We start from the raw sequence: 12,742 nt of genomic DNA on the forward strand, positions 1-12,742 counted from the left end.
TGTGTGCCTATTTTTATACCAGTACCATGCTGTTTTGATGACTTTGGCTTTATGGTATAGGCAAACAGGATTTCTTAATGGCTTGGATATGGAATGAGGGAAAGAAGCATTAAGGATGATTACAAGATTTTTGACCTGAATAACTGGAAGAATGGACTTGCCATCATCTGAAACAGAGATGGCTCCTGGTGGAGCACATTTTTGTCTGGGGGAGAGATTAAGCGGTTTAGCTTCTGAAATGTTGATTTTGAAACGTTTGTTAGAAACCTATGGGGCACTATCTATTATTTGAATATGTGTTCCTTGACTTCAGGACAGAAGTCTGCACTGAAATTATAAATTAGTGAATCATTAGCATATAGATTTAAACTGCAGATGCTGGATTAAATCACGAAGATAATATGTTGAGATAGAGAGGAAGACCAGGACGAGAGCTCTGGAGCATTCCAACATTAAGAATGTGAGTGAAGGCACAAGTTAAAGAGATGGAGGAGTAGAAACCAGTGAGCTAGGAAGAAAATTGTAAGAACGTATGAAGTCTTGAAGCCAAGTGAATGACATGTATCAAGGAAGAAGTGATTATGAAGCCAAGTGAATGACATGTATCAAGGAAGAAGTGATTAGCTATGTTAAATGCAATCAAGTGAAGACTAGGAGTTGATCATTAGCCCAACAATACAAAATTTGTTGTCTATGATAAGCAGTCTCATTAAACTTATTAAAGCATTAACCTGATTGAAATAGTTTTGAAACTGAATAGGCAGAGAGGAGTTGTAGATAGAGGGTTTATATAACTTCTACAGAGTTTTACTGCAAAACTAATAATGCAAATTTAGGATGGGAGAAATAGGAGCATGTTTTCGTACTGATATGGATAATCCAATAGAGGACAGAAAATTAACAGTTTAAATAAGAGCACCCCCCACACCCCCCACCACACACATTTCCAGAGCATAGCTAAATAAAGACCCTTGAGTAGATGAGAGGATGGAATTTAGTATATAAGTCAGGCAGCTGGATTTAGATAGGAATGTGGATAGTTAATAGATTATAACAGATAGAACATAGAATTTTGGCGTGCATATGCTGGTAGATGGGGAGTTATAGTGGAAATCTGATATTCTCATGTCATCACTTCAGTTGTCTCAAAGTAGAAAACCAGGTGCTAGGATAACGGAATGCAAGAAAAATATTGTGAGGTTAAGGAACAAGGAGAAAGTACAAAATATTCTCTTATAGATGGGAAAAATAGACTACGATTGTAGTAAGTAATTTTATGGTATCATTAAAGGTCACCCTACAATTTGTGGTGCTGTTATAAATTGAAAGTAAGGCCAGGGAAATTTGTTAGCTTGTTTTCAGCCACTTTCAGCTGCCTGGGTATAAGCAGAGCTGGCATAAAGTGGGATTTAGCCAGATTTTTATTTTCCTCAGTTATAGGAAGTAGTCCTTTAATAAGTACTAAAGGCTTGATAGCCTGAATTTAAAAATAAATTAGGAAATAGTCAAGGAAATGTTTACAGCATTGGCAAAAAAAAAAAAAAAGTATACGTAGGGACCAGCCCCACAGGGTCGGTGGGTTTTTCTCCCCATGTGTTTAGATGAGAGACTGTAGAAATAAAGACGTAAGACAGAGGTAAAGGATAGCTGGGCCTGGGGGACCACCACCACCAAAATGCGGAGACCAGTAGTGGCCCCAAATGCCAGGCTGTGCTGATATTTATTGGATACAAGACAAAGGGGCAGGGTAAGGAGTGTGAGCCATCTCCAGTGGTAGGTGAGGTCACGTGGGTCACGTGTCCATTGGACAGGGAATCCTTCCCTGCCTGGCAGCCTAGGCAGAGAGAGAGAGAGAGAGAGCACTTAACGCCATTATTTCTGCATATCAGAGACTTTTAGTACTTTCACTGATTTTGCTACTGCTATCTAAAAGGCAGAGCCAGGTGTACAGGATGGAATATGAAAGTGGACTAGGAGCGTGACCACTGAAGCACAGCATCAGAGGGAGACAGGCCTTTGAATAACTGCGGGCAGGCCTGACTGATGTCAGGCCCTCCACAAGAGGTGGAGGAGTAGAGTCTTCTCTAAACTCCCTCAGGGAAAGGGAGACTCCCTTTCCTGGTCTGCTAAGTAGCCCGTGTTTTTCCTTGGCACCGACACTACCACTAGACCACAGTCTGCTTGGCAACAGGCATCTTCCCAGATGCTGGTGTTACTGCTAGACCAAGGAGCCCTCTAGTGGCCCTGTCTGGGTGTGACAGAGGGCTCACACTTGTCTTCTGGTCACTTCTCACTATGTCCCTTCAGCTCCTATCTCTGTATGGCCGGTTTTTCCTAGGTTATAATTGTAGAGCAAGGATTATTATAATATTGGAATAAAGAGTAATTGCTACAAACTAATGATTAATGACATTCATATATAATCATATCTGTGATCTAGATCTACTATAGCTCTTGTTGTTTTATGTATTTTATTATACGGGAACGGCTCGTGTCCCCAGTCTCTTGCCTCGGCACCTGGGTGGCTTGCCGCCCGCAGTATAAACATTGGTCTCTAACAGATCATTTTTAGTACAATTGTGAAATGTTTACTCTTGTTCTTTTAACTCCAGGCATTGACAAGACTCCATCAGCTGAAACTTTTAGGTCATACTTTGGTCGTTGAATTTGCAAAAGAACAAGATCGAGTTCACTCCCCATGTCCCACTTCAGGCTCTGAAAAAAAAAAAAGGTATGTAGATAATACATTTTGTAACATTTTTAAAGTTTTTTTTTTTTTTTTTAATCAGTTATATAGTTATTGTATTGGTTTCAGACTAGCCAGTAAGTAATTGGAAGAGTAGTGACAGATTTTTCCATTAAATCTAGCACAGTAAAACAATATCTTTATTTTTGCCCCTAATTGTACATTAGGAACCAGATTTAATGTTACAGTTTAATCAGTGTGAAGTGGGAAGGGAGTGGGCTGAAATGAATTCATCTTCAACCTTCAATAGAGGGAAAATAACTAGTATAATGTCTTTGTATCAGAGATAACACAGTGTGATAAGATCAAGACTGGCATTTGGTTTCCAGCTGTGACTTTTTGTAGTACACCTTGACAAATTTGCTTTACACTAGTAGTTCTCAGAGTTTGGTCCCTAGATCAGCTGTATCATCTGTAAACTTGATCAAACTACAGAACCTTGAGCTTTTTTAACCCTGTCTTACTGAATCAGAAACTTCATTGAGGGATGGAAGGGATGGGAAAATGCTCTAGAAGTCTATGAGTTTTAATAAACTCTCCAACTGATTATGACACACATTTACGACATTTGATTACCACCATTTTATACCATGTAAACTTTAGTTTTATTTTTGGTCAGTGACAATTATGCCATCTTCATAGTCTTGCTATGAAGAGTAAATGGAAATATGTAGTGCTGAATAATAATTTTATTATTATAGCACTTCTGTAGTAATAATAATACAGAAGGGATTCAGTGAAGGTTAATTTTAGTTCCCTTCCCATTTATAGGTGTTTGCTTGAGAAGTACTTGAAAGTTTTTTTTTTTTTTTTTTTTTTTTTTTAGTCAAACTGTTTTTATAATGACATGTTTGAAAGGTAATTTATCTTTTGTGTGTGTAGTTTTTCACTCTTTGGAAAGGTAAGATTAACTTTGATTCTGTATGTCCCAGGTCTGACGACCCTGTCGAAGATGATAAAGAAAAAAAAGAACTTGGTTATTTAACAGTGGAAAATGGAATTGCACCAAACCATGGGTTAGCATTTCTATTTGCTTTTCTTTTGCTTTTGTTCTGTGTTGTATACAGATATACAGATATACAGATGTCTTACTGCTTTTTGCTTATTGTATATTGTGATATACAGATATCTTATTATATATTGTGATATACAGATATCTTATTGCTTATTGTATATCGTGTTATATACAGATACCTTATTGCAAATAAGATAATTTAAGATAATTTTAAAAACAAAGATCTTTATTGTCATGTATATTTTTAATATGTTGAATCACATTTTGAGTTACGAGTTTGTCACTGAATTCAGTGCAGAGAAAGCATCTCGAAATGTTGAGAGATACAAGGTAAACCTCTGCCAAGAAACAGTAGCTTATTTTTCTTTTTAAATGTACTTTGGATCTTTTAGGAACAAGGTAAATCTAATAGTACTGCATCATTTGAGCAGTGTGTTTGTTACCAGGTTACCTAAAATGAGTTACTGATATGAAATTATTAAAACATAAGCATCTTAAATGTTTTTTTTTATTTTATAGGCTGACTTTTCCTTTAAATTCATGCCTCAAGTATATGTACCCACCACCTTCCAGCACAATCCTTGCAAACATAGTAAATGCCTTGGCAAGTGTGCCTAAGTTCTATGTACAGGTAAGTAGAATAAATCTTTTCCTTAAAGGACTTGTTTATATAGCTTGATATTTTATTTTTCATGCTGATTCTCACAAAAGTAATCAGACTAATTCTAGACAGCTAGTGATACAGTACTTTAAATGTAATTAAATATTTACTACTTTCAAGTAAAGACTTTTATAAGGTATAGTGTAAGTGGATACTAATAAACAGAAGCTAGTTTGGAAATGTAATTTGTGATAATTCTCTATTTAGAATACACCATTAAATAGAGATTCAGACCCCTGAGCAAATGCTTAAAAATATTGGCAGTAATAACATATTTTTTTGAAGTACAAAGTATAGATGTATTTTAATGTATTTCTCTGTTTTATATAATTTTACAATAATTGGGGTAAAGATATAAAATCATTTCAAGTAGGTTTTATATTGCAAGAATATTACATTCTTAGCAACGGGACTAATTGAACATGTAGAATTGACATTTTAGGAAGATTAATCTGAGATACACCAATGCCTTGTTTTATGCAGAGATCATAAAGTCAAGAGATGGGCAGGTCTTCCTTTACACTCAATTAATAAATAGTGTTATTGCAAAGTTTCTTGGTACAGTAGAATACAAGATGTGAGTTGAATCAATTTATATGTGAATTTAAATGTTTTACCGTTTTAAGGTCCTTCATCTTATGAATAAAATGAATTTGCCCACACCTTTTGGACCAATTACTGCGCGACCTCCCATGGTAAGACAGCTCTTAGAATTTTCAAGTTAAAATTTCTTTTCCCGAATGGGATTATTGAGGCTGAATTATACAGGTGTTGTAGCAACCTCTGATGTACATTGAAAATAAGGAACAGATATAAAGTAATATGATGATAATAGAAGAACTGAGAACTTTAAGTGAGGAAAAGCCAGAATATGAAAGAAATGCTTTTGGCAATAAAGACTATCATTTCATCCAGCATTGTTAAGTTTTTTGAGCCAAAACATTGTGCCATCCTATAAGGTAGTTACGCTTAACTAGATTACCTAAAGATTTCGTTGTTCTGGTTTTGTCACAAATAGAGCTTTGTTTGCAAAAGACAAAAAAGGGTGCTGGTATTTTTATTAGACTTGACTATGCAAATCTGTCAATAATTTAGAAGTAGGCTATACCTGCTCTTGAATAATTGTAGTTATTATTTTGCTATAGTACTCTTAGTATATTTATAAATAATAGCAATGCAAAATTATTAATACATTGAGTGTTCATATATGAATAGAAGAGAATTTGGTTTGAGATTTGCTGCTCTTCTAATGTATGTACTATTAACTTTAGGATTCGTTTGTTGTTTTTGTTTGTTTTTTTGTTTTTGTAACCCCAACACCTACTCAGTGCTTGATATATTACTGGAGAATTAATTAAGATTATACTAACTGCTGTTAACAAATAAATTCTTAGTCATTTAATACAATAAAAATGATTTTTGTCATGTCACATCCTTTCCAAAAGTAGAGCAGAGGGATATTTTGGTCTACTGAGCCATGAAAAACACCTGAATTGTTTTGACCATGTGCCTTCCCAGGTTGATGAAGACATTGCTACACAGTCTGCAGATCAGGAAGAAAAAATTATATGTGGGAGTTTCTAATTGTCTCATTTCATTGGCTATAACTCAGTTACAAGGGAAAATTATAACTACAAAGGAGCTTTGAAAATTTAGTTCAGCTGAGGGTGAAGGAAGAAGAGGCACATTTTGTGATCAGCTAGTGATCTGCCATACAGGGTGTTCCCTCAATATGTGTAGAATGTGTTAAAAAAATGTGATAGAAATGAGAACGAAGTATTCAAATGGAGTTTGTTCTATAAATATTTTAGACTGCCATAGTATTTTTGTTTTATTCTTTTAATTAGTATGAAGACTATATGCCATTGCATGCACCTCTTCCACCCACATCTCCTCAGCCACCTGAGGAACCTCCTTTGCCAGATGAGGATGAGGAATTATCTAGTGAAGAATCAGAATATGAAAGCACTGATGATGAGGACCGACAGAGGTTTGTAACATGAAATATTTGTTTAGTTTCCAAGAAACATAGAATGTAAGAAAGAGACTCTTGCTCTCCCTAGATTTTGTGTTTATAATTCTTCATAGTTTTGGGTGATTAGAATTTGTCCTCAGCCCCCCAACACCTCAAGTATATATAGCAGCTATAAATTAAGACCTGAGAATAGATACCAAGACCTAAGTGAAAATTTTTGGATTATGCATAATTTTTCAGATTGATGATTATGGTATTATAAACTACGTTCAAGCCTTGTTATTTGTGGATTCTGTATTTGCGAATTGTGCTAAAATTTATTTGTGACTCCAAAATCAATAATTGATGTGCTTTTTATTTATTATTATTATTCTTATTTTTTCTTTTGACACAGAGTTTTGCTCTTATTGCCCAGGCTGGAGTGCAATGGCCTGATCTCAGCTTACCCCAACTTCCACCTCCCAGGTTGAAGCGATTTTCCTGCCTCAGCCTCCCGAGTAGCTGGGATTACAGGCATGTGCCACCATGCCCGGATAAATTTTTGTGTTTTTCGTAGAGATGGGGTTTCTCCATGTTGGTCAGGCTGGTCTCGAACTCCCACCTCAGGTGATCCGCCTACCTCAGCCTCCCAAAGTTCTGGGATTACAGGCATGTACCACCAAGCCTGACCTTTGTGTGCTTTTTAAAATTTTTGATGGAAATGGACATTGAGCCATGTGGTGAAAAATTTGAGTCAGTCAGCACACAGGTTCCCAGATGAAGTCAAATAAAGACACCCTCTAAGAGCCTTTTGTTTCAGTTCTCATACTACAAACAAGTATCCTCTTCATGGTCTATTCAGCACCTACCTTTTTTTACATTTTTGAGTTTTTTTGTTGTGACTCTTGTGTTTAAAATGGCCCTCGAGCATGGTGGTGAAGTGCTCTTTAGTGTTCCTGAGCTCAAGAAGGTTATGTCAAGCTTGATGGAGAAAATACATGGTTTTCCTTCAGGCCAGAGTTATGGTGGTATTGACTGTGAGTTCAATGCTAATGATTCGATAGTGTATGTTAAGTAATAGACATATTACTTATATTAGTAAGTATATCTTAGACATAAACATATATTAAACAAGGTAATGTATTGATCAGATGACAAGATGTTGTAAACAAAGGCTTCCAGGAACCTAATCCTGAATTTTCCTAGGCACAGTGATTTAGTGTTTATGGTAACCTTAGAACATAACTACTGCAAATGAACTTTAATTGTGTTCATGTTTTGACAGATGCTTATTCTTCTGGACTTGATTTACCTCAGAATAATTTCTAGAGCAATTCTTTAGGATTTTATACAAAACTATTCATAGTAACTACTGCAGATGAATTATTCTTTTTATTGATAGTTCTTGACAATCTTCGTATTTTATTTAAGGATTCTGACAAACAATAGTACGTTGTTAATAATGTTCATGTATATAATCCACAGCCTGACTTAGAGCAAGAGTTGCCAAACGGTTTCTTTATAGGTCCAAAGAGTAAATATTTTTGACTTTGTGAGACATGTGGTCTCTGTTGTGGCTACTCAGTTCTACCCTTGGAGTAGGAAAGCATCCATGGATAGTATACGTAATGAGTTAATATGGCCTTATTCCAACTAGACTTTATTTATAAAATCAGGCAGCTAGCTGGATTTGGTCATTGAGCTGTAATTTGTCAACCCCTATCTGCAGGACTCTGATGGTAAAATGATCAAAATCTTAGGTGACTATGCACAGAAGAAGTGGTATATAGGAGGAATGAGTGGTTGGCATGAGGCAGAACCCAAGCAGAGACTCTGAGCAGCATACACAAATAATTGCAATTTGACTGAGTCAGTGTCCACCTAAGTAGTGGCACAATGTGCAGTGTATTCTCTTTGTAAGGGAAGAGTTAAAATCAAGGCATAGGTGGGGCTGAAACTACAAAATGGGAGTGATTACAGTATCTGTCTTGGACAGAGACGTTTAGGGAAGCTGGCAGTTCCTGATAGATGATTACTTTAACTTGTTGCTAAAAGAAAAAGAATAGTATAGAGTGTTAACTCTGGTTTAATTACTTAACCTCTGTGAACTTCACTTTCTTTATAAAAATAATGATAGTAATTAGAAATGCTATAGTAAACTGGCCAAACCCTTTTTTGTTTGTTTACTTAGGTTTCCATTAAAGGATGTAGTGTGGAATTCTGCCAGTAATTCATCTTGAGTCCTGAGAGAAAACATAGCCTTTGCATGTACCAAACTCTAGTTTCATGCTTCTCTGTTATCTTCAGGAAATGTAACAAGACCTAAACAAAACAAAAATGGTACAGGCTGAGTACCTCTAAACTAAATCTGAAATCCAGAATGCTTCAAACTCTGAAATTTTTTGAGTACCAGTATGATACCACATATGGCTGGCTTAGTGACACCTTTGCTTGTTTTCTTCCTTTTTTCTTTTTAAGGCAGGGTCTTACTCTTTTGCCCTAACTGGAGTTCAGTGATGTAATCATGGCCTACTGCATGCTCAACCTCCCGGGCTCAAGCAGTCTGCCCGCATCAGTCCCAGTAGCTGGGACTACAAGCATGTGCTACCACACCTGGTTAATATTTTTCGTATTTTTGTAGTGATAGGGTTTCACCATGTTGCACAGGCTGGTCTCAAAATCCTGGGCTCAAGTGACCCGCCCTCCTTGTCCTCCCAAAGTGCTGGGATTATAGGTGTGAGCCACCATGTCCAGCCAACACTTTTGCTTTCTGATGTTTCCATGTACACAAACTTTATTTCATGTACAAAATTATTAGGAATATTATATAAAATTATCTTCAATCTTTTGTGTATAAGTTGTATATGAAACGTAAATGAATTTTGTGTTTAAAGTTGTGTCTCATCCCCAAGAGATCTCATGTATATGCAAATATTACAAAACCGATGTACTTCTGGTTCTAACCATTTTGGATAAGGAGTGCTCAACCTGTACTATTCACTTATTCAGCAAATAATTATTGATTACTGAATATATAGCTAGCACTCTTGTAGAGGCTTGGTGTACTTCGGGTCAGAAATTTATAAATGTAGACATATACTTTGAATAACTAAATTTTTTCATAAGTTTTTGGTAAACCATGGTTTTTTAAAAGGGTTTAAAAATTTATAGCATATGTTTTCATTTTTCCTCAGGGAAAAGGGTTTAAAGCTTATTTGAACAATACCCTCCTTCCTCTCTTTTGTGTTTTGTTATGTGCATATATTTATTTTGCTTTCAAATTTTATAAATATAACCCTGAGAAGTAGAGCTGGGACTAGCGGTTTCCAAGTTCCTGCTCTGTAGATGATACAGAAATGCCTAGACAAGATCTATCTTTAATATTAAATATTCATACTCTTAATGGAGAAAAGTGCAAGGTGTTATCACTTCCTGAAACAAGGTGTTTCAGTACAAGTACAAGGTGTTATCACTTCCTGAAACTACTTCAGTACAAGTACAAGGTGTTATCACTTCCTGAAACTACTTCAGAGCATAGTACAGTATTTGAAAACTGTTCTCAAGTAATTTAAGTTACTTTATTTATAGGATGATTGATTTGTAACAGTTATGCACAAAAAGCTTTTAAATGACATATTTCAGTCCGGGCTCTGTTTAATAATTAGAATATGAATAAAAATCATTTAAGAACATTAATATTATATCAATTTTATTATTGTATCTTGTTCAACTGTTTGGCATGAAGTTCAGCCATTTTATTTGGGCAACTGCTTATGATGAGACATACATTTTAAAAATTGATAACATGTAATTAAGTCTATTTTTAGTTTTTTCCAAGTAAGATGAAAACTGAGCAAGGCAATTTAGTATTTCAGCTTTTATCAAATTGATTATCTCTTAATTGATGGTGTTCTGTATATTTTATATAAGTAAAACATTTTAAAATTTAAATTATACACCAAAATAACAAATTTAACTTTAATAGAAACAGTGGTAAATAGCTATGCTTCTAGAAAGGAAATTTTGTTTATCATTCCTCTCCTCATTGTAGAATGAACAAATTAATGGAACTAGCAAATCTTCAGCCCAAAAGACCTAAAACAATAAAGCAGCGCCATGTGAGGAAAAAGAGAAAAATAAAGGATATGTTGAATACACCTTTGTGTCCTTCACACAGGTAATTTTATTTGAACTATGAAATGAGGGTTGTTTGTATGTACTTTGTTTACTTGGTTAGTTCACATCATTCTTCAAGCTGGCATTTGTTTCCTTTCAATGTTCTTGGTTTACCACTGGCTTCCTAGTTGCCAAATTTATAAATATTCATAGTTCTCTCACAGTTGACCAGTACTCTCTTCTCTGTCCTAAGCCTTAATGTATTTTATTCCAGCTTCCTGTCTGCAGACTCAGAATATCTTATAGGCACTTAGGATATTATCCAAAACAAAATTCATTTACTTTCCTTTTACCATTTCTTTTCTCTTTCTCCTTGTACATTTACAGTTTTGTTAGTGACATTACCGTCACTAGTGTAATATATTAGTGAATAATGTCACTAATATAAACGTGTTATATACAGTTATTTAGTTTCTCTTAACTCCATCACCTGATATCAGACATTTTTTATTTAAAAAGTACCCAACAGATAAAAGTTCACATATCTTTTCTTGGCACACAGGACCCACCAGAATGCCTTTAAGTATTTGTTGAATGCATGGTAAGGTTCTCTGCTAAATATTGTGTGTAGTTTAAAGCATGCTTCTAAAGTTTAATGCTGTCTTTTCAAACAGTGAGTTAATAGTCTTAAGGATAATAAGCCAGATGCACAGATGATTATTGCATTAGCATTTATAATACATGACATAGGAAATATAAACTAAGAACTAAAAGGTTGTGAGAAAAGACGAGCCACAGCCAGTTGAGAAATTTGGAAAGGTTGTAAGAGAGAGGAGACATTTGAGCTGGCCCTTTAAGGAGGAGAGACAAAAATTAGGCAGGGAAACTGTAACCTATGTGAATGGAAAAATAAAAGGAAAGCTTCCAGAGGTAAGAAAATTTATTGAATAGGAATAGGAATGATGAAAGAGAAAGCTAGAAAGATTTGAAACCTCCCCTAAATGTTAGGCTGTGAAGTTTGAATTTATTGAAGAAGCTATTGGAATGCCATTGATATTTTTAAAAATTAAGAATTCCTTTCGCACTACTTTATCTTGTAATAAACTTCCTAAGGAATTTGCAGATTTGGGATAAGGGTCAAGCCATAGTTATCCAAGAATGTTAGTAGATTTAAGTTACCTTTCCATTGTGTTTTGCACATTTTATTATAGTCCGGAAGTTGTCAGTAAAATGATACTTGTTTTACACATGTTTGAATTATTTTACCTTTTTTTCCCTTTGAATCTCTATAGTGACACTGAACAATAGAAATTAATGTGAGCCACATTAAAATTGTATGAAGACATAATGTAAAATATCTTGATAACTTTTTATATTGATTATATGTGGAAATAATATTTTGGATATAATGAGAAATAATAAGTTATCAATATTTCGTCTGTTTCTTTTCATGGTTTTAATGTGACTATTGACAATTTTAAGTCATCAAAATCTAGTGTTATCTATATGTTTAAAATATCAAACATAGAATGCACTATTTTGCATATTGGTAAATATCCTGGGGTTTAGAATCAATAGTCATCAAATTTCTGTCATTTCCAGAATGACCTTATACAAATTATTAACATTGCTGAACCTCAGTCTTTTTATGTGTAAACTAATAATTTATTAGTCACCTATATGAGAGCATTAAAGTTTATTAAACTAATAAATCTAAGTCACTCACTTTATTCAATATAAAAAGTGTAGTGAATCCTTTGTCAGTGTTAACTTTTACAATTTAAAGTAAACTTGAAATAATATTTTACTCAGGATTTTATTTGCAATTACAAACTAATGCTATGATTGTTTTTAAATAGCAGCTTACATCCAGTGCTGTTACCTTCGGATGTATTTGACCAACCACAACCTGTAGGTAATAAAAGAATTGAATTCCATATATCTACTGACATGCCAGCTGCATTTAAGAAAGATTTAGAGAAGGAACAAAATTGTGAGGAAAAGAATCATGGTAAGGATATTCTAGTTACTTCACATGCTGAAATCAACTTTTTGTGTTAGAATTAAGTTTTACATATGATGTTTTGTATTTTAGTATTTGTCAACATTATTTAAAATATACAATTAGTGTTTCCTCAAAATCATGGAATAATATCCACCTTCAACTTTTTTATATAACAGAAATTGATGGTAAATGGCGAGATTGTCACTGTTACCCTTTGCTAGTAATGACCTCTAGAATGAAATTTA

General features: G+C 34.5%; 1 protein-coding gene across 6 annotated transcripts in view; it reads left to right on the top strand.

The window, feature by feature from the left end:
* RNPC3 (RNA binding region (RNP1, RRM) containing 3) overlaps positions 1–12,742 on the top strand; it is a 31,520-nt gene that overhangs the window by 6,464 nt on the left and 12,314 nt on the right. For 5 of the 6 annotated variants that reach the window (XM_030935415.1, XM_030935413.1, XM_010372579.2 and 2 more), the window contains exons 4-10: positions 2,613–2,731; positions 3,679–3,762; positions 4,281–4,392; positions 5,049–5,117; positions 6,270–6,412; positions 10,428–10,553; positions 12,352–12,503. In XM_030935415.1, coding sequence (XP_030791275.1) covers positions 2,613–2,731; positions 3,679–3,762; positions 4,281–4,392; positions 5,049–5,117; positions 6,270–6,412; positions 10,428–10,553; positions 12,352–12,503 — 805 coding nt within the window. The remainder of the gene's footprint in view (positions 1–2,612; positions 2,732–3,678; positions 3,763–4,280; positions 4,393–5,048; positions 5,118–6,269; positions 6,413–10,427; positions 10,554–12,351; positions 12,504–12,742) is intronic. The other variant, XM_030935417.1, reaches the window with a different exon arrangement.

Source organism: Rhinopithecus roxellana, chromosome 8 (genome assembly GCF_007565055.1).
Source record: "Rhinopithecus roxellana isolate Shanxi Qingling chromosome 8, ASM756505v1, whole genome shotgun sequence".
NCBI classification, from domain to species: Eukaryota; Metazoa; Chordata; class Mammalia; order Primates; family Cercopithecidae; genus Rhinopithecus; species Rhinopithecus roxellana.